General features: G+C 42.2%; 1 protein-coding gene across 2 annotated transcripts; it reads left to right on the top strand.

The window, feature by feature from the left end:
• Positions 1 to 514: 514 nt before the first annotated feature.
• On the top strand, positions 515 to 16,545 carry LOC121331812 (P2R1A-PPP2R2A-interacting phosphatase regulator 1). Of its 2 annotated transcripts, none has more exons than XM_041396579.1 (10): positions 515 to 840; positions 4,119 to 4,197; positions 8,099 to 8,155; positions 10,222 to 10,265; positions 10,345 to 10,399; positions 10,829 to 10,921; positions 11,374 to 11,462; positions 12,096 to 12,160; positions 13,164 to 13,260; positions 14,379 to 16,545. In XM_041396579.1, exons 1-10 carry the CDS (start codon positions 692 to 694, stop codon positions 14,536 to 14,538), a joined length of 888 nt encoding a protein of 295 aa, XP_041252513.1. In that variant the 5' UTR covers positions 515 to 691; the 3' UTR covers positions 14,539 to 16,545. The 2 variants fall into 2 exon arrangements, with proteins under 2 accessions (XP_041252513.1, XP_041252514.1); XM_041396580.1 differs by having other exon boundaries at positions 12,099 to 12,160.
• Positions 16,546 to 22,714: the final 6,169 nt, after the last annotated feature.

Raw genomic sequence — 22,714 nt, forward strand, 5'->3', positions numbered from 1 at the left:
CACCTGGGATAGTGGAAGATGTCCCTTCCCATGGCAGGTCATGGATCAAAATGGTTTTTAAGGTCCTTTCCAATCCAAACCATTCCATGATTCTATGGTTAATGCCCTGTAAAGGCAAACCAGATCTCCCACTTCTTCCCAAGAGTTAGGAGCCTCAGCGCTGCCCACCAGCCAGTGTGGCACCTGCCCTTCCAACCCATTTCACCACAACCTCCTCTAGGTATAAACTAGGGCCACATGTAGCTATTAAAGCATTCTGAAAACGTTTGGTTTTATTCTTTATTCCCGGAGCTGCCTGGGCCTGCACAGAACCACCCGCTGCTATTTCTGCGAGCGAGCACAGCTCGCTACGAGCTCAGAGGCGGTGTTTTCGCTGTGTGGCGATCAGCCGGCGTCCCTCGGCCAGGGAGCTCTGCAGGACGAGCACGCTCCGCTCCCCTCACGCCGGTCCCCTCACAGAGCCGTGCCCGAGCGGCCGCGGCCCGAGCGCTGCGCCTGCGCCCTGCGGCCGGGCCCGCCTGCGCTGGGGCCGGGCGGGGAGAGCGGCCCGGGGCCCGCGGGGGCTGCGGGAGTCACCGGGAGCAGCGGGCTCGGGCCGCCTCCGGAGCCCCGGGATGCGGCCTCTCTGCCGCGGCAGCCCCCCCGCCCGCGGGCTCGGCAGGGCCGGGGTAGCGGCGGCTTGAGGCCGCGGATGGGCGGAGCGGGAGGAGCCGGAGCCGCCGCGATGGCTCAGGAGAAGATGGAGCTGGACCTGGAGCTGCCGCCGGGGAGCGCCGCGGCCCCGGGCGACGGCGGCGGCCTGAGGCGGTCGAACAGCGCCCCGCTCATCCACGGGCTCAGGTGAGGGGCCCGGGGGGCTCCCGGGCCGGCCCGGCCGTGCGGGGCCTCCGGGGATGCTCCGCGGCGCCACGGGGAAAAGCGGGATCCTGAGCGCTGTCCCAGGCTGGGAGGGATTTAGGGAACATACCAACGTATGGAGGGGTGCGAGGGAGCCCGGGAGGACAGGCTTTGGTTTTACTGAAACGCTTTGTTTTCACCAAGGGCTGCTGTGTGTTGAAGAACACCGTCCGCAGCGGCAGTTGTGGCTGTTCTTGTGCATCGAATAACAATCGCGATGATTTCTGTAATGGATCCGCTCTGAACAAAATAAATCACTGCTCTGTGTACGATTACAACAGTAAATGCTTTCGGAACAGTCAGGCAAATTTGGTCAGGAAGGGTCTTTTCACGGGACCTTGACGTAAGTTTTACATTTAGTGTAAAGCGGTGTGTCAGGTGGCCAGGAATTTTCCTGGGTGCTGCTAATTTCTGTAGTATGCATTACTGGGAGAAGTACCGTGTGCTGTGTGGACAGTTGTGCCTGGATGTTGCCACCAGCCTGTTTGGGTGTTTGCCAGGTCTGGCTCTCTTCAGCCCACAGGACAGAAACTGGCAGTGGCAGGCAAGGGCAGGTGAAAGCTTTCAGACAGGTAGGGTTTCTTGTACAGTTTTGTTTGGGTAAGTTTATAACCCAAAGGGCTGTTGCTTGTCTCCTCTGGGCTGTTGAGAACTTGGGGGATGCCCCATCTGCTACATGATGTGGCTTCCATCCAGCTCTAAGGTGGTCCATGTGCTGCTGCTGTTAGTAGCATGTCTGCATTTGGGGAGAGCATATTGACAATAAGTTTCATAAACTGTAGTATATTAAATGATAAGTACTTCCTGGTGGATTGATTTTTTTTCCCTTTCTGTTTCTGTAAGGAACTGGATATCAAGAGATGAATAAATCTCGCATACATATTTTACCAAAATTGTTAAAAATGTCTGGCAGTTCAGATTAAATACTACTTCTTGCCCATTCTATTGTGATTTAATGCTAAGTGAATATAATTTTGATTATTTTACATAGTCACAATGGAACAACTCCCATTTTGTGTTTTGATACAGTATGGAAGGGTTGTATATGGCAGCTCTCCCCTGGGAGGTTTCTGAGCAGGTAAACTAGTTGTGTAACTGAGACAAGACATTTTTAAAATCTCAGCCTTTTGTAAATTGGAAATTGTAAAACCCTTGACTCTTTAAAAAAATCCCAAACAAATTATTTAGCTCAGGGTTTGGGCAGATAGAAGGGTAAGCCTGAGCTCTTGCCTTGGCACTGTGCATATATATGGGTTAGGTGTTCATACAAATAAAACTGAAATGCCATTGAACTAATCTGAGGTGGTTGCAGTGGTTTGCCTGTTAGTTTGGAATTTTCCACCAGAATACTGTTTTTGCAAGATTGCAGCTCTTGGCAAGAAACTTCAGTTTTTCCCAGAATGGCTTTGTTGGGTAAACTGAAACAAAAGCTTTTGCTCTTACACAGCTTGCTTTTTCTCCTCTGCCTCCTGTTTTGACTTCTTCATTTTTTAGTTAGGAACTTGGAAAATGAGTTGCCATAGATCCAGAGAACAGTTATAAGTGGAATATTTTAGATCACAAAAGTTACATTTCACAGAACTTTTAACTCTTGTTTTTGTGCCAAATAAAATTGATTTTTAATGGGAACTGTAGTTTTCTGTGAAAAGTTAGTCTGAGATCTGACCAGTTCTGGTGTTTTTGCAAGGGAAATTAAAGATAGGATTATTTGTAGGTCTTTTTTCTCTCCCTCTCTGCCAGTTAGCACTGAGTATTGGACTCAGGCTGTGGTAATGTGGGACAGGATTGTTCCAACCTGTTTTCTTGACTCAGACCCTGGATTTCAGGATGTGCTGTTTGTCTTGTGTTTGCATGCCAACCAGTACACTTACACTGAAAAGAATTGTGGCTGGCCTCAGCCAAAACTCATCTCTGAACATCATGTCATGGATCCCTTCAGTTTCTCCTCTTCCACCTCTGTCAAATGGCAGCTGTTTGATATCTTGTGGGTGTGAGCTGAGTGAAACTTCTTGGAAAATTGGAAATGATGTCTGGTCCTGTGTACTCGACATTTTGGAGAAGGAGAGTCTATGCATTTTTCTTGGCAGAAAGTACAGTGCCTATGCCAGTTGCTGTTGGCTTTTATTTCACAGTATAAACTTTATTTGTTTTTTATTTACAGCTACATAAAACCTGTCTAAAACTTATGTGTCTAACTGGTGTTTTTTAAACTAGAGGATTCTGACAATGGTGTGTCTTGAAAGTGCAGTAGGATTATCAGTCCTTACAGCAAGGTAGTGCTGTTGGTCAGGTTAGTTTTAAAGAAATTGTATTTTGGGGGGCTTTTGTTCATCCCAAGTTAGCAGCTGAAACAAAAAAATACCATGTGAATTCTTGTAATTTGAATCTTACTACAGTCTCACATTTGGATTTGTTGAACCTTTTCAGTTCCTCATTGATTTTTGGGCCTGGGGATTGTAGGGTTGTGGCTTAATGTTTTTTTTCTAGCAACCATAAAATTTAGTTTATTTCTGCAGTCACATTCATTAAATTCTGATCATTGGCTGTTGATAACATTGATGATGACATGACCAGTAAAACTTGCTTTAGGAATCAATAGAAATAAAATTGCCTTGAGAAAGGAGTTCATTTTGTGTCAGATAAATAATCCTATACCATTTCAATGGATACGCTGCTGTGGGGCCTTAAAAACTGGGTTTACTGTAAGTTTAATTTAACTTTTGTTGGGAAAATGTTCAGAAGATATTAAATGTTTGTAGTGATAAGATTTATCAAGATGCTGTATTTTTTAATTCTGTTTTATCTGTGGGATCAAAGCTTGTTTCAGTTACTACTTACAAGCCATTTATACTTTTGTTGTGTTGAATACCATTTGAAGCAATACACAAGCAGCAGCCATTCCAAACATAATAAATCCCCACAGCCTAAACAATTCTTCAATTATTCTGAAGACACAAAATGATTAATTGAAATCATTAATTGAAGTAGCTGGGAGTTGGAGGATGAACGAGTTGATTTGCACTCTCTGCCAACAAGCTAAAAGAGTTCTTACCTACCTGTCTCTGGAGCGCTTTGTCTCGACAGGGGAGCTGTCACAGCACTTGGAACTGAGCTGGTATGAAGAGGTGCTTTGTTGTGTTGCACTGAACACACGGATTCTTACAGAGCTTTTTGCTAGGAAGGAAATGGCTTCTGCGTTTGACGAGTGTTTCTTTTCGCAGCGATAACTCGCAGGTGTTCCAGGCCAGCGCCCTGCGCACCCGCAGGAACAGCACCACGGTCATGAATCGGCACAGCCTGGTAAGGACACTCCTGCTCCGAGCCCACAGGGGCCAGGCAGAGTATGCAAACAGGAATGAACAAAATTAGATTGCAGTCTGTGAAACTAATACCACATTGCTTTCAGAAACAAGACTCTAGACTGTGACATTAATGTGCTGTAGCTGTAGTGAAATGTTACCTATAGATCAAACAATGCAATACATGCCTGTATTGCATTGTGATCATAACTTTGCTTGTAAAATGGATGTTCCAAGGTAGAGTGAGAAAGGTAGCTTGCTAAGAAAACTAATTATACAACTGTACTGTTAACAGTAATCAATGTCTTAAATGATTTCTGATGCTTAAGAAAAAAACTTCAGACAAATACTTCAGCAAGGTTGCATCTGTAGCAAAACCGGAATAGTTATGTATAAGAAAAGATTGGTGGAAAATCCTTTCTCCTGCTGGGATGAAAAAACCGAAAGAAAGTGTTATGGTCAAGATTTCTTAATCAGGTCTCTTTCTTCATAATTTTAGGACAGCAGCTTAGTGTAAATCTGTTTGGGCTTGTGGTCAGGCAAGAGGAGAAAAAAACGAAGGCAAAAGCTCAGTTTATTGTGTTTACTCCTGAAGATACTCAGTTGTTGGGCTAGAAAGTGCTAATTCAGGATGTCTTGTCCAGAACTTGCTGGGAAGCAGGAGCTAATTCACTGGTGGGCTGCTCTTCTGCCTTCCCTCATAAATGTTGCAGACTCCTGGATTTAACCAGTGTTTCCATCTTCATGGGATGATCCTAACCCTTCCCCTCACACTAATGTCCTTCTCCACTCCCAGCTGACCAGGTGCTGACAAAATACATGAAGTTTTACTTACACTGAAAATCAAGTTCCCCACTGACTGCTAGATCAGTGCCTTTTCTGCTTTGAAATGCTCCTTTGAGTTATGATCTGGGTTATGGTTCTGTTGAATATGGCAGAGGGGATGGAATTGGAAAGGATCTTGGAGATTCTCATCCTTCTGTGGTCTTAAACCAGGATCATCCACAGCTAAATGATTTTGTGACAGAATTAAGCTTTCAGCATCAAGTATCCTAAGCAACCTTCCCTGGTATTCTTCCTATAGCAAAGAAATACATTTAGTTTTATGATGGTAGAGATATTCTGAGGAGCTAGATCACATCTACTTCTGTAAATTAAATTTTACATAAGAAGGTGATAAAGTGTCTTTCAAAACCCCCTTTTGGATATTTAAGAAAACTAATCCAAGTTTTACTGGAGTGTAAACTGTAAGAGGGTTAAAAGATTCAGTAAGCAACTGAAACTTCTTTATTACAAGCATTACAAGTACAGCTTAAATTTTATGTTCTTTTAAACTTTGTGGAAAAAAGTTAATTAGTGTTTGTCTAATCTGTGTGGTGTTCCCTGTCAGGGGAACAGCATGAGTTGCTAAAATCTCTGGTAGCTGGAGGTCATACATGATCAACTCCATTTTCAGTGCTGTCCCAGTTGCTCAGCTGAATTCCACAATCTGATTTTGGAGTAGCTTCTCCAAGTCTCAGACTTCAGCTGGTTTATAGTGATGACTGCAAGGGCAGTGGTGCCATTTGGGCTGGGGCTTGATCTGCAGTTTTCTGACATTACATGTAATTGCCAAGGAAGGGTTAACCAGGCTCTGCAGTATCTGCAGTTTATTTTCTTCCAGGAGATACCAGTGAGTAAATGTTTTGGTGGTTTTTTTATTTGTTTTGCACGGCTGGGGTTTTTGTTTTGTTGCTTAAGCAGAGCAGTTGGGTCTGTGGTTAGATGTTTAGGTGCTATTTCAGCAGAAGCTGATGTTAAATTTTTTCTTTTTCTTTTTCTTTTTTTTTTTTTAAGCCAGGTGATTTCCCGGCTGGGTTCAAGTGTCTGTGCTGCAGGAGGCAGAGGGCACTGCAGGGCAGGGCACAGGCACTGGGGCAGTCCCTGCTCACCTGGGCAGTGGCTCCTGCCAGCCTGGCACTGCTGAAACTTTACCTGCACTGGAGCACAGTATCTGACACACTGGAGTAGGGGGGAAGGTCACAGCATAATAGTTTGTAATGTTTTTATTAAGCTTTTTGCTCTCTTAAAACAATGGGGAATTGAGTAGCATAATTTTAATATATAGGTTCAGTTTAGCAAGTAGCCTTTGAAAGTGACACATGCTTCTTTTCACAAGAATTAAATCAAAGGTTGCAAACAGAGCAAAAGTGAGTTTTACACACTGGCAGAGCAAGGATGATAACTTGTTGGAAATAAAATGTAGGATCCTCAGAGTTGTGTTAGTGCATCAGACCCTGCAGAGGAACACTTAATTTTCTTTTTATATTTTTTTTGTACTGCAAGCCGCTGTTTTTTTTACATATTCTATTAATGTCAAACCTTAAAGTATGTGGATCACAGTCATAAAATTAGAATATAATGAGTGGAACAAATGCATTTCTGCTGTGGAATGACAGAGTGAATAGGCAGGAATGCACTATTGTCCAAATCCTTTTCTCTGTGTGAGAATCAAGGTCAACTCAAGGTCTGCATTGGCTGGTGCAGCTTGGAGGAATTTTTATTAAGTGCACAGGATTTTTGGGAACCCAGTATAATAGTAAAGCTGACCTAAACTGGACCTTAAAAGTAGCAAATCAAGATTATAGTTGTTAGACTTTAGTATTATGTATTATGATGACTAAATTCTGGCACAAATGGTAGTCATCCTCTGTGTGAGCCTGATAGGCTGAGTTCTTTTGTAAGAAGCAGGGTGTGATGTCTTTGTGTTTGTTTTTTTAGAAGGAGGGTTTTGGATGTGTGAAGCATTAATAGTCTGTGTTAACTTACCCTGCCAGGCAGCAAAATCCTTGTGTTCTCCGTGGCACTGATTAGAAGATGGTGCAGTAAGAGTTAACTGAATATTTGTTACTTCTCCAGCTTCAGCATGATGAAGAGCTCTAGTAATGTTTTGTGAAGCAGATGGAGCCTTATAATGAATGAAGTATAAAAACACCTATAATAATGCAAGCCTTACTTGCTGAACACATCCATTACATCCATTTTGAAAAGTCACCTTATTTTTTGGAAGGATTGTCATCTTACAGAGAAGTTAAACCTCTATTCAAGGCTTTAGTGTAGAATTTTTGTTCCCTGAATGGCTGTTACTTAAATAAACTGAGGGCTGACAATGTGAGGGGTGGGAAATTTATGAAAGAAAATTATATTTTGAGAAAATAATCACTTTAAATTACTCGGTTTTGGGTGTGCAGTTTTAGATCATAGCATTCCAGTGAGATCTTGATGCAAAACTGTCAACATTAACAGAAGACCATTTTTAGTGACGTCTTCTCTGATTTCACCCAGATTGGTGAAGCTCTTGAGAAACCATAAAGAAAGTGTTTAACTCTTTGTTAGCCTTCTAATAGCTGATTTTTTTCACCTGTCAAAGTACTCATTTATAAGCAGACAACAATCCAGGAACTTTTTGTACAATTCGTTGTTTTGGCTTTGTATTTTAAAGATCTGTTGGGGAGCTTTCTGGACCACTTAAATGAAAATAATTATTCTGAGTCACATAAAGGAAAGTATATATGCCAACGTATATACTAAGGGTGACAGTGTGCTAGTGAAAAGCAGCTCCATTCTGTGGGGAAAGCTGTCAGTTCTAGTTGCCTGGAAATGGAATGGAAGCCAGGCTGATACCAATTAGCATCTGTGAGCTTACAAAGCAGTATAATGTGGAAATACATATTAACATGCAAGAATGCAACCTTCTTGCAAGTAAGCAATGTAGGTTATGTATACACTGAGAATAAGTGATATGGGGTTTTTTTTAAATTGGGTTCTTTTCAGTTTGGGGCAACACTAGTTTACTAACATTTCTGTGGCACCTCTCCCTCCCTTCTGCTGTACTTTTAATTGTATGTGACTTTGTTTTGCAGTTTGTGCCATCATCTCCTATCCGTATTCCTAGCAGCCGTCTTCATCAAATCAAACAAGTAAGCACAGATTCTTCTAAATGACTTTTTTATAGGTAGCTGGGGTTTTTTGCAGTTGATGTTTAGTGTCCTACAACTGGCTATAGATTTTATTTTCAAACTGCCTGCCCAGTTCCACGTTTCATGAAGCAAAATGCATCTTACAGCAAGGAGAAGATTTGAGCAGAGAGAGGATTCTTAAAATGGACATTTTAGAAAGGAAACCTTTAATGTAAACCCTTAGGGTAAAGTTTCACCAAGTTTTTGGCAGCAATGCCAGCATAAATATTCGGGGCCAATAACAGAGTGTTCCTTAACTTGTGTTGGCACAAGACTCTTGTGCAGCCAGAAAATGAGCAGGATAAGGAAGCACTCTGGCTGAAAAATAGTCTGTACTCTTCTGGCTGGGCTATTTTTCATCTGTATAATTTTCTTATCCAGATCCCTGTACTTGTGCTGTCACAGCAGGAACGGAGGGGGAAGGGCAGCAGAGCAAACACTCGGGAAGGGGGGTGGAGTGGGGAATATCTGAGCAGGCTCAAATAGCTCTGCTCCCAGCCAGAACACTGCAGGCTGAGGACTCCAGCTTTAAAATCAACAAGCTCCAACTCTTGTGTCTCCTTCATTTTATATCTCCACTTTTTGACAGTAGAATGGTTATAAAATGGGCTTGAAGGTTCTTATTTTTTTTTTAATTTTTTTTTTGTCTGGCTAGTTTTCAATGGATAGGCTTGTTTTTTACAGGGTCAAAAGTTAAGAAAACAATTTAATGCTTCAGGCAGCATTTTTAGGGTATGGTGCCTGAATGGTGGAAGGGACTTCTGCTTCCTACCTCGGTTATTTAAGGTAGTTGCACAGTAATCCTGAAGAAAATAACTGCTTGCTTTCATTATGTAAATAATTTACTGGCTTGAGTAGACTCTGAAGCACTCGGGTCCATTGTACAGCTCTTTTTATCAATATAAAAACGCTTAGGATTAATATGTAAATATCATAGAATCATAAATTAGTTTGGGTTGAAAGAGACCTTTAAAGGTCATCTGGTCCAACCCCCCTGCAGTGAGCAGGGAGATGTAATGAGAAATATGCTGAGAGCAAAGGAGTGAACTGTTGTGGCTCTGCTCTATTACCTGAAATAAAATTTGATAATTCAGTCTTCTGGAAAATCCTTCTGCATTCATGTTTGTGTTGTCCATTTATTGAAGCAAACAGTGTAATTTCCTAATTTGTGTTTGAGCACTGGATTCACTAGTTGGAATTAATTCCATGTCCTGTATACTCACTGAGAACCTGTGTGATTCACTTCTGACCTCTTTCAAATCTGAGCAAATTGTCACACAGGTGAAGAAGTTAGACTCTTCCTACTTATGGTGAGGATTGTGAAGATGTTTAGTTGAACTTTTACTCTTGAATTAGGGAACCTACTCATTCACTGAACAAACTGGGTAGCATTCAGTTAATTTTAAGGAATGGTGTCTGCCTAAGAGGAGATTGAGTCATGTTTGTACTTGGTGTTAATGTTTAGTTTAATTTTATATATTTGATCCATTTTAATAATATTTTATGGGGTGTTTTTTAGAAAAAAACCTCACTGACTCCTGAATTTATTGTGTGCAGTGCAGTGCATTGCAAATGAGATGCTGACAAGTGTCTAGTTAGTCACTAATCCATAGAGTCAGGTAAGAATCCAGCCATTTTTAGAGGTTTATCTGTACTAGCATCTCCTTTGTAAAATGAAATTACTCAAGACTGCATAAAGACGCTCTGGCATGTGCAGAATTTCTGGTTCATACTGTCATTATTCAGTTTACTTCTTGGTTAGTAATGAAAATAAAGCTGCTTGGGGAACAAGCAGCTCACATAAGCTTGTGAGCTTATGTGACCACATGATGGTCTCTCCTGCTGCATCTTCCCCATCCTCTCCTCCTCACTCCTTTCCATGGATGAGAACTTGAGGTTATTGTTGCTTAACCGAGTTGAATTAAATTTTCCACATGCCAAAGTGAAGTGAAACCACAGCTTTTCTGATTTGCTGGAACAAAATGGGGTTTTTTTTGACCTTACTTCTTCATGTGCTAATCTTTTAGGAGGAAGGAATGAATTTGCTGAACAGGGAAACCGTTCGTGAAAGGTGAGCTCTAAGGCAAAGCAGAACAGTCACTGCAGCCATCTGTGGGCCCAGGAAAATACATTTCTTTTCTTCTTTATAGAGAAGTGCAAGTAGCAATGCAGATGAGCCACTCATGGGAGGAGAGCTTGAGCCTGGTAATGCATTCATGCTTTAATTTGTGTTTCTATCATCAGTATCAGGACACTAGAGACTCTCTCATGTCAACATTTCCTTTGATAGTTTGACCTACAGTTAAGCTGTTAGTATAGTACTGCTTTTGATCAGCAATTTATCACACTAACAAGGCATAGAATTATCAACTGTTCAAGGTACATGTGGGTTCCTTGGGCTGCTGTGTCAAAAACAAATTGCATGGATGTCTGCCTATTCGAATTTTCTTCCATGTTCTGATACTCTCCATGTAATGTTTAAGGCTTTTTTGTTTTTGTTAAGCATAAGCTCATAAATGGCTGCCTAATAATTGTTGATATGATGGAGGATAACTTTGGGATTTCACACCAATCAGCCCTTTTCTTGTTAAGGTGCCTGCTCATAAGATTAATTAAAATGTGTACCGTTTACAGAGTGACAATGATTTTGAAAAATCACTATCACCAAAGCAAGTAGACTTTGTTCCAGTTTCTCCAGCTCCTTCGCCTACTCGAGGAATAGGAAAGGTGAGCAAAATGTGGTAATAATGGTTTTATCTTAAGTAGGGCTAAATAAATTCAACCAAATTAGTAGCAAAAGATTAAGCCACCTGCTCCTTCCTACCTCAGCTGCAAACAAGAAACTAGAGAGTAAATAAAACCCCCTAAAACCCCAAACCAGAAAATACCAGCTGCTCATGTTGTGGATGTGAATTTCTGTGGAGTGTTCAGCTGTTAGCCTGTGGTTAATAAAAACCAAATAAGTCTGTTTAACCAGAGTACAGTGAAATAAGTCTGCATGAAAATGGAATCTGTCCAATTTTAATTTTTTTTTTTCTCAGTAGCAAAAAGTGATGTTTCAGTATAACCAATGATTGGTTGCTGAATTTGATACTGGGTTTATTTCTCTGCAGTTAAGCATCAATTGTTACATGGGAATGATACAGTATTTCTAATAACACAAACTCTTTTCCTCTCAGCAATGTTTCTCACCATCTTTGCAAAGTCTGGTGAGCAGCAGTGGATTGCCTCCAAGTCCCAGCCCAAGTCCAACAAGGAGATTTTCAAGGTAAGTCACCAGATCATAACCATGATAGAAAACTGATGAAGCTTGTTTATAGTAGGCATTTGAAATACCAGAATTTATTGCATCCATAATTGATTTCTGAGCACAAACACAATTTCATATACTCATGCAGACTTTAGATTTTACAGTGTTGTAAAACATTTGTCAAAATCCTCATGTCATAGCACTGGGAAATGGGCTGCATTGTGGCATCTGTCTTCCCAGTGTAGTCTCTGTATTGCTCTCATTCACATATTGAGTAACTGAATTCTGAGGGAAAGGAAACACAAACAGATTTAGGGTTGGTTACTCCTTTGAGTGATGTGGGCATACAATTAAATTTTACTAGGCCCTCACAGTTCAGCCTGTCATCTGAGATGTATTCAGTGCCTGGATGAGAGTTTTTAGACTGCCCCAGTTGTGAAATAATGTAATTAAACATTTCCTGCTCAGTTCTGTGCTTCCTGGCCTATCTTCAGAGAGGGAAAAAAAGGGCTTGTTTTGGATAAGCTGTTTAAATGCCTATTTTCTTAGTGGTTTCCACCCAGTAGTTTGTTTTCTGAATATATTTTGATTTTTTTTTTTCAACCTTTCTCTTTCAATGGTGATCTCAGTGCAGCTTTTGTCTTCTATTAGCAGGAGAAGCCAGAGCCCAATTAACTGCATTCGACCAAGTGTTCTTGGATCAATCAAAAGAAAAGGTACAGTATTTGGGTTTGGCAAATACAATAGGCCAACTTGTTAGTTACATAATAATCCATATAGCTTTCTTCATAATTCTGTCCAGTTGGCTGGTAGTTCAAAAAGAAACTAGAAATAGAACATATTGCACATAATGAAACAGATAAATCATTAAATTAGATTACGATTCCATAAAGCTTTTAATTCCATAAAGCTAATAATTGTTTTGTTCTAATTCCTCCCCATTGCTGTGGTCATGTAGATGTGATAAAAAATCTGATGTAACCTGCTTAACAAAACAATGAATACAACTATTGGTATATTTAACTTAAACAGAAAACTTTGAAAGTCCTGGTTAACTGAAGCACACAGGTACTGTACATTTAAAATAACTCTTCAAAACCCAAAGCTGATACACAGGCCTGGTAGGCACCTTACAGCTTTATTAGGAAATGTTTCTCTGTCTTTCTGCATTTTTCTTCAAGTTTAACTTCTGGAAATCTTATTGCACCTATTTTTATATCTTCAAGCTTCACCTTTGTTACGGAACATCTCTGGCTCTGAGACAACTTTTAAAACACTTTCATCTGAGTTCTGTCCTAGCCTTTTTAAGCATATATCTATCCTCTCCTCTTCCAGAGTGTTTGGAAATCAAAGTCAAGAGAAAAGTTTTGTGATAATTCTGGAGCTTGTTCCTTTTCCTTGTTTTCAGCTTCTCTACCCTGTTGGAGCTGGTCAGTGAAGTGATAGCTGTATAAACTGAAACAAAAGGATTATTCTTCACTACTGAAGAATAAATATCTGATATCTAAGCTTAGTTAATTATTCACTAAACTGTACTGAAACTTGGACAAAATGGCTCCAGAAAAATAGTCTTTAAAATTTCAGCATCTAAATTCTATGTTCAACATATGAAATATGTAAGTTTGAACATCTATTCTGTTTGCTCTGTGGAAGTGCATTGAAAATAGGTTTTAGTTTAAGTGAATTGTAATTGTTACCACTCCGTATCTCTTCCCAAAGGTGTGACAGAGATGGAAGATCATCCAAAAAGATTATTCCAAGGATCTACCACCATGCTAACCCCCGAGGCTGCACATCAGGGGGACCTTGGGGCATGGTAAATCTGTGCTCTTTATTGTCCCTTTCAGCAGAAACATCACAATTATTTTTTTTCTAGCAGTGAGAATGCTTGAAGTTTTTTGTGCTTGTTTTTGTCTTTTTTTTTTTAATAGAGATATCTCACAGTGTTACTGCACTGAAATTATCACAGTGAACAGGCAGCAATGTTCCCTAGAATTCTGCAGTTTCCAGGCTTGGCTGATAACATGGATTATGAGCATGTTTAGGAAAAGACACCTCATAGATGATAGCTTTTGGAGTCTGATTCAAATTGCAATCAAATGTGAATGCTGATGCTTTTTGAGTGAATTGGGTTTTTCTTCTTTTCCCTTGTTCTTAGTCACAGAGGAACGTGAGTCTGTCTGACCCTCCCTGGAGGGTCAGAGGAATTGGGAGGAGATAAAAAATACTTTGTTAAAAATTGTAGTGATTGGTAATAGCAAGGGATTTTGATCTAGTGTTTATTCAAGAGGTTAATCATACATAGGGTGTGCCCACACAACTGTCAAGGGTTGTTCACTGTATTTCTGTCTTTTTGCCTCTCAGCTGAGGTACAAGTCATGCAGAAGCTTTGAGTAGCAATATAGATGTTTTAAAGGTACTTTAATAACATATCTTTTTTGCACGCCCTGTTTACAGTGGGATAGCAGTGTGAGTTCAACTGCTGCCTCTTGGTGTAGGGGATGGTAATTTTTAAAAAAATCACTTTGCTGCTATCACTGATGGTAGATCAGCTGTAGTTTTGAATTTGTGTCCTGTGAAATATGTAGTACAATGGAAGATGGACAATTTATCACTGGCTCTCTTGGCAAAAAGGCCTCTGGCTGTTGTGCTGGCCCAGGGCTTTGAGGATGGAGTAAAGCTGCAGGGGATTGTTCAGTCTGGAACTTCTGACCTGTGCCCCGTTTTGGGTGAGCAGAGGAGAAAATGAGCAGTGTCCTGTGTGGGTCTGGGAGTGGCTGTGTAGCTGCAGGGGGATTTCAGATCACAGGGCTTGCTGCTCCTTCAGAGCTGCACGTTTGTGTTGAGAATGGCTTTGTGGTGATTTGGGCTGGGTTTGGGCACTTCCCTGAGCCAGTGCCTCGTTCCTCAGCCCCGGTGTTCCTCTGTTTTCAGTCTGTCCTCGCACGCCCTGGATGACAACAGGAGCAGTGCAGGCTCCTCCTGTGACTCCCCAGCTGAAGTTGGCACCAGCACAGACTCTCCAGTGTCACTCTCTGACTCCAGATCCCCGTTTTTGCCAGTGGATCTCATGGCCAAGTTACCAATGAACTGAGGAGCAGGAATCTGCTGATGGACGCCGGGATGCAGGCGGATATCGCCCCGACTTTCTGTTGTGTGTAACCCATTCTGTTCCTCATAGGAACTTCCAGCAATGTCATTACTTCTAGAAAACTTCCAGAACAGTTCCTTGAGGAGGAATTCACCTTTCTAGTGATTTGTATGACATTTACTACAGTACAGAAGCATTTGGGCTGCAAACACCTCGGGTGCTCGCGTCAGTCAGGCTGCTGGTTTGCAGTGGATGTGATCTCCTTGGCATGAGTTACAAACACTGGACATGTCTCCTGCTTGTGGAAGACTTGGCTTGCCAGCAGCCTGTGTCCTCCCTGCCTGTGGAGGAGCAGATAACTCACGTTTGTCCTCAGCCTAAAACCAATGAAACAGCTTATTAATTGTTTCTACTCCCAGAGTGTTAGATCTTTATATTTTTTTCTTCTTCATATGAAAGGGAGAATATTGAAGGGGGGAAATTGATTATTATTAATATTATTGTGTTCTATTATGATTGGCTCTTAATCAATTTTGTGTTCCAGTGGATGTCAGAAAATAACGAGTTGGTAAATTGTCAAATTTATATGTTGGATTTCATTCATGATCATGACTGCTGTTGTGACTAAATCTAACTTAGGTGTGGAACATTTTTCTAGGGTTTTGTATCTGGCGTTTGTTTCTTTTTCTTCCCCATTTAGATGATGTATAGGAGTGGTAGATGCTCTGTTAAAGGTCTTTTAATAGGGAAAAATAGTGACAGTATTTGGAACAATGCATTAAATCTTGAGATTGTATTATTTAGTACTTCAGAAATGAATTATTTTAAGTCAGTATTTGTCCTCATATGTGACAGATACGGTGAGGAATCTTGAATGCCTTTTTACAGCCTGAGGCCATCAAACATATTTAATCTGTGTTTAATTTCCTGATGTTGCTTCCTCAAATAATGACATCAAGTCATTTCTGCTGTTGAAAACTTCAGATGCTGATTGGAAGCCTGGAATCTGGTAATCTGAGATGCTTGAAAGTCATTGTGTTGAGACATCTTGATCTCAACTCTGAAATTCCCCAACCAAGAGGAAGAATTTGCAGACCCCCCTTATGGACAGCTGTCTGGGATTTTGCAGTGACACCCTCACTGGGGCTGTGCAGCTGAACTCCCCCAGCTGAGTCCCTTTTTGTACATGTCTGTGCATCTGTGCTATGTGGTTTCCAACCTTCTCTCCAGAGAGGTTAAGAATGAAGCAAAATGTTTTATTTTTAAACGCTAAATCTTTGTAGTGTGTCATAAAGTGAGAAAAGTGTGGAAACTTCCTCGAGTAGGAGAACAATGTACCCTGAACTCTGCTGTGAAAGATTCACATGGATGAAGCTTTGACAGCAGCCATCAAAATGAGAAAGGGGTGACTTGGAGTGCAAAGACCTGGCGACCTGAGGGCCAGTGACCCATTTCTGTGTGTCCTTATTGTAGAGAGAAAATAGAATGTATTTAATAGTCTGACTCTGTTCTAGTTAACATACAACATGGTTTACTTCTGGTATCATTCCTCTTAAATTATTGTAATAATCACCCTGCTGGTTGCAGTCCCTCCCTGAGTCCAGCTGCCCTTTGTCCCCAAGCAGAGGCACATGGGAGTGCTGGGCTCTGTTTGCTCTCTCTGCTGAGGCAAAGTTTGGCTTTGCAGTTTCAGGTTTGTGCCAAAGAGTTGCTGTGCCACCACTCTTCTGTGGTGACAGCAAGACTCTTTTTTTTTTTTAAATCTTGCTTATTTCTTAAGAAGGAACCTCCTGGTGTCTCTTCCAGTCTTTGCTAGAAGACACATCAGTATAGGGGGGTTTAATAGCTGAGTGTGGGTCAACTTGTCTCTTTTCTGTTGAATATTTATGCTATTTTTCAAATAAGTGCCAATAAATGGAAAAATAAATGTGTTTTGCTGTTTCTGCACTTTTTTAGATAACCATAGTCTTGTTTCCATCTGGGATTAAATGCTTTCTTTTAAAATCAGAATATCTATTGTAATTTACTTCCACACAGTCTAGTTAACATGCAAGCAGGTATGAAAATCTGCAGCAGACTTACCTTGTTTTCCTTGTGCAATGCTGTCTTGCAGGTCTGTGACAACTCTAGGAATAAAGAAGAATAAACCCAAACACTTTTGAATGTGAGTTACATGTGTCCCTAGTTTATACCTAGAGGAAGTTGTAGTGAAATAAAGAAGACAGAAGCTTCTGCCTGCTGGTGGGAAGTACTGAAGGTCTTAACTCTTGGGAAGAAGTGGGGAGTCTTTGTGGTTTGCTGTAATAGGCCAGTTAATCATAGAATTATGGAATGGGTTGGGTTGGAAGGGACCTTAAAAACCTTTTCATTCCACCCCCTGCCAGGGGCAGGGACACCTTCCACCAGACCAGGCTGCTCCAAGCCCTGTCCAACCCAGCCTTGAACAGTTCCAGGGATGGGGAATCCACAACCTCTCTATGTCAATTAATGCTATTGGAGGAGAGTGAAATAGTTATTTATCTGCATCTGTTCCTTTCCCTGCTTTTGCAAAACAGAAACTGCATTGAAATTGTGGGAAAGCATCTCAGTGTTTTATCCCCATGTCACCAAGAAGCTGCAGTTTCACTCCCTGGAATCCTGTCACACATACAGAGGTTTTTTCCACTGAAATGAAAAATTCTGGAATCAATTATACTCCAGAATATGTATCTGGATACAGGGAATCAGGATGTTATACCATGCACATAATCAACCCTGTACTTGTCTAGTAACTCAGCTTTTAATATTGCCTCTGCTTCTCTCTGGGATTCTGCCACGAATGGCACCTTCCAAAAATCACACTTGGGTTTGGCACTTGCTTGGCCTGGTTGAAAATTTTCCTGCAGGATTTGTTGGCAGTTAAATCAGATCTTGGGCCCGTGTGTCTTCCCTGACAAACATTGGTGTTTCCTTCCTTCCTTCCACCTTCTCCAGAGTGACAGTTGCTGAGGGAACGTCGGTAACCGTGCCAGTGCTCAGGGGGCTGTATTTTTGGAATGAACCCTGCAGTGGTTGCTGCATTTAGCAGAGGGATAGATACTTCCCTCTGGAAGAGAGGTACAAATGCCAGGGAAAACGAGCCTCTGCCTGAGCTAGATTGACTTGCAGGATCTTCTGTGTGTTGCCAGCGAGGCAGGTGACCTGAATGCTCAGCTGAGCGACTGCCAGGGTCCTCCTGAGGTCAGGGTAAGAACTTAATCCTAAATTCTTACTTCTCACCTTTTTTTCAGAAAACTTGAATGTAAATTATCACCGACCCATAGAAACAAAGCAAGTCTTCAAAGCCTGGTGAGACTGAGATATTTCCATTTATAGATGTGTGCTGTGGTTCCAGTGTCAGTGCTGTTTGTGAGTGCAGCCCTGTTGTGCAATGATTTGCTAGTGAAGTGAGTGGAGGGACCTCCAGCACTCCCTGAGACTGAGAACAGCTTGTGCCTCCCTTAGCAGTCATCATTTCAGAAATGTTCACTTTATGCTGTTGTATTCTTGCATATGCTGGAGTCATAATTCATTTACTTAAAATAGAGAGCTTCAGGAGTCATAATTAAACTGTGTGAGCTCTTCCTATCCTCTTTTAAGCAACCTTTCCCATCACCAACAGGCAGATGGAGTTTAAGTTGATCCCTTTTCTCCTGGAAGCAACAAGTTAAAATATTTGTACATGCAACTGAATGTTTACAGCTACAGCAGAGTAATTAAAACCTTACTGACACAGAGAGGAGTGCTTGGCAAGAATCCTTTTGAATAACTGGGTGTAAAAATTGTCACCTCGGGTTCATTTTCTAGGAGTGATTGTTTTAGCAGTACCAGTGAAGCCTTCCCATTTCCGCATATCTGGAGGGAGCATCCTTGTTTGATAAACTTGAGAGCAGTTGCCATCCAGCCCAGGCCTTGCTCAGGAGATTCTCTCCCTCTCAAAGACCCAGACCCACACACATGCTGAGACTGTTTCCACCACTGGGGCTTTGTGGCAGAAGCATGAGAGAGGAGGTGAAAAAAATAAGCTGAAGGAGAATAACCTTGTTTGACTTTCAGTAGCTGGCTCAGGAGCAGAAATCTCAGAAGGAGGGAGGAGTTGGGTGCATTCAAAACAACACCAAACACAGCCTCCACACCCCTTGGTGCTGGCTTCCCTGTGTCTCTCAAGGAACTGGTGAGACATCCCCAGTGCCACAAAGATTCCTCATCTAAATAAATCTGGCATTTATCAAATTGAAAATTCTTCTGTTTGTTTTCTTATTATTTTATTTGCTTTGTTAAGAGCCTTAGAAAATGCTTGCTATTTTAAGACTTCCTTCCGTGACAAATTGTTGTAAGTAAAATGTTTAGAATTTTGCTGGATGTCAACCCAGGTAGGAAGAGCTGCTCAAGAGGAAGCAGGTTTTGCTGCAGGGACTAATCTTTGGAAATGTGGCTCTCCTGGTTACTTTTTGTCCTTGTATGGAGAAAAATCAAAGCCATGATGTGCACAGCACACGTCAGAGTTTGTGGCACAGAAATCAGGTACTGTGTTGTCTCTCAAGCCACTTTAAATACAGCTCGCACTGAAATCGCTGCAAGAAACTTCCTGCTAAAAATACATCACCATCCTTTCATTTAAAGTGCATTCACTTCAGCAGTCGGTTTGGATTGTGGACATTCCTGGCACATTCCTGAGGGAAAGGCGCTAATGGGTTTGGTGGTGTTGATGGAACAGGGTTTTCTCCCTGCTGCAGTTCCCTCTCTTGATGATGTTTTTTTGTTTGTTAAAGCAAATGTTCCTCTGATGTCTTCATGTTCATACCTCAAGCCACTGACTGTGCCGTTTTCTAGAGAACACTCTCATTTTGTTACTGTAAATCATATTTTGCTATTGAAAATTTTATGGCTAATTTTTTTTCTCTTTTTAAACTGGATTTAAAATGGATTTAAGTTCCATTACAGGGCGCCTGTCGCTCTGCTATACCTTACCAGCCTTTTTCCTCACACTGAGGAGACACCCATAGCTGCAATCATGGTTGTGCTCTTGCTTAAATTATTTCTTTGCAGTCTCTGCTGTTTTGAAGACCAATGTGGTCGCTTTGCCTGCATGTAATTCCACATTACATCGTCAGCGTGGCCGTACAGCTTTGCAGGTTTCCTGGAGCTGATGTGCATTAGCTGCAGCTCGTTATCCAAGGTAAACAGCTCGTTAGCGTTCGGTGGAGAGCTTCTAAAGAAGACAAAGATACACCCAGAAGTGAGTGAGCCCTTACTGGGCTTTACTGAGATGCTGCGTGTGCCTGCTGTGTTCATTCCCCAGCTCTCCTTAGGGGAGGATGCGCTTGTTCTCCAGGCTCCTTTCACTGCGGTCCTTATCTGGAAATGGCTCTTGCTGACTGCGTGGCGATGGTTTCCTGATCCTCAGCTGTGGGACAGTGACGAGTGACTGGCGGGCTGCTGGCAGCAGTGAACTTCACTTTCCTTCAGTGGTTTCAGTGTTAATTCAATTTCCTCAGGCAGCACACCATGCCTGCAGGAAAGACTCCAGCACTGTTGGCTTTGGCTGTTTCTCCTCCAGCTCTGGTGAGAGATGGTGCCTTCCCCACCCCGCAGCAAGCAGGTGAGTGCCCCCTTTCCCAGGGACACAGGAGGGAACCTGTTTTCCACTCGGCCCCTCTATCTGATCTGCACACAGCTGGCAGCAGGGTCAGCAGCAGCACTGCTCAGCCCTGCGTGCTTTGCAGGACACTGTGTTCCCTTCTCTCTGCCCAGAGGGGCTCATGCAAGGTCAGAGGGCAAAGCACCTGAGCTGCTCCAGCCCAACAACTCAAATCCCACTGGCAGAGATGATTGAAGGTTTGGGGGTTTTTTAAGGCCTCCTGTACAAGAGGGTTTTTAAGACCTGATCCTTAAATTTGGTGTTGCTCTGAGTGTAAGTTTGAAGTGTGGGAGTCACACTCCTGACAAAGGAAAGGGGCGATGGAACTTGGCATTTATAAGGAAAGCTGTTATAAGGAAAGCCAGGTATATTAAGCGTACATTGACAAATAAGGACTAAAATACAGTGATTTATTGCCAAACCTATTTGACAGCCTCTTTCCAGTTTAGGCTTGTTGGTCATCAGATACCTGTACATATTGGCATAAGATGAAATAACATATGATTGACTTTGACAGTTCTTAATTGGCTGATTGCAGGATTTCTCTGCTTCTTTCTTGTTGTTGGCACCATTCTGTGCATGGGCTCCTCTTGGAGCTGCTGCAAACATCCCTGTAGAGCTGTTTTAAGAGGAGCAGTGACTGTTCCCATCTGTCAGCAATGTTCCATTGTCTTCCTGGGGCATGTCTTGAGACATGGCAGCAGCAGCAGCTCAGCTTTTCCCTTTGCAGGGGTTGATTTGTTTCAGGTGGTGGAAATGCAGTCCCTGCTCCCGGGGCTCCATTATCAGCTGGTGCAATGAACTGATTCCCCTCCTGTGCCTGGAGCTCTGCAACAGTGCACCGGGTCTACTGAAGTTTCAAGCGCTCTGTGATTCTCTCCTCCGGAGAAACACGATCACCTGAGGATTTTCTGAGCCAGACAAGTGCAGACACCTAGAGAAGATCATGTACCAAGCCATGGGAGTGACGCTGCCCAAAGCGTTCCCACTTCCTCTGCCAGCGCGGCTCCTCCGTGCCATGGCAGGCGTGGGTAAACACCAGGATTGTTTCTGCTGGATGATCTCAAAGCTCTCCCAACTGTCTGCTGAAAACACTTGCCCATTGCAAGGAAATGACTGTTTGTTTGTGTTAGGAGTCAGGAATGGGAAATGACGTGATCACTTAACTGTTTTTCCTGGTGTTTCTAAGAGGTATATTCAGTGTCTCGGGTCTTATTTCCAAAGGTGTTCAGTGTTTTCTGAAACTCTAGTATGTAAGTGCTAGAGGTGTGTGCATGCACATAAATATACATAAAATCAGGAAATATCTTCAAAATCTTGTGTATCCACCTGGTAACATTTTACTGGTGCCCTGCTGTGACTATGCTGGAACATAATTTGATATGTTCTCCCTCAGTGCTGAACTGAAACAGTCCCCGGGTCTTGTTTTCATAACTGGGATAAATCTGTGATTCTGCAGTGTGCTGCAACCTCCCTGGAGGAGAAGGAAGTCAGAATTCACACTTGTCATCCTATTTTCACACAAGCACCAGTTTTATCTACATCTGCTGAGTTACTCTGTGCATTTAATTTTTAGGGGTTTTTTTGGTTTTTTTTTTGTTTTTTTTTTTTCTCTGTATTGCTCCTCTGTTGCCTTGACAAAGAAACGGTCCAATGTTCTTAACCATTTTCATTGACAAAAACTTTTTGTTCTGATTTCTTTGGTCAAGGTGTTTTTCTAAACCAATCATTTCCCTTCAGATTTCTTGAAAACAACTGCTGGCATCTGTGTCCTGTGATCTCCCCTCCCCATGCATGCACTGTCCTGCAGGACTGAGGCAGCTGCAGGTGCCAGAGCTGGTTACAGTCACTCAGTGACTCTGGGTTCCTACAGGCACTTCTGCACCTGCCTGGCAAAGCATGATCCCTGTCCATGACCAGAATTCCAGGACATAGGGGAAAAAAGGGTTTGTGCTGGGCTTTTTTAATCAGCTTGGGCACAACAAAACATTTAGCCTGGCTTGTTGGGTGCTAAGGTAAAGTACCACGTGGCACTTTTATCTCCACAACTTCTGCTCCACTCCCTCACCTTTCCCCAGGCAGCAGCAGGTTAGACCACCTGGTGAAAATCAGAATTCAGTGTAGGTACTGAGGAACAGGGAAGCTGCAAGAACAGAGTCCGGCAGTGTCAGGAAAACACTGACCCAGCCACGAGCTCAGGGTTGGAGGGAAGCGCTGTGCCTGCAGCAGGCCCTGCCACACAGACTTGTAAAACCAGCTGGAAAACTTTTTTGGTGTTTTTTCTTAGTGATTGTTAATGTTTGACTTTATCATCTGATGCTGATCGATGGATGACACAACGCCAGTTCTTCCGAGAATCAAACTGGAGCAGCATTGTAGAAGAAAAAATGTAGTAGTTAACAACTTTTTTCAACTTCTCTTTCTCCTTTTTTTTTTTTTTAAACACTTCTTTGCATGTTTTTTTTTGTATTTCCATGCATAAGCAGAAAAGTGACCCAAAACATGCAGGGGGAAAGAAGG

Source organism: Onychostruthus taczanowskii, unplaced genomic scaffold (assembly GCF_017590055.1).
Source record: "Onychostruthus taczanowskii isolate IOZ18803 unplaced genomic scaffold, ASM1759005v1 scaffold13, whole genome shotgun sequence".
Taxonomy (NCBI): domain Eukaryota; kingdom Metazoa; phylum Chordata; class Aves; order Passeriformes; family Passeridae; genus Onychostruthus; species Onychostruthus taczanowskii.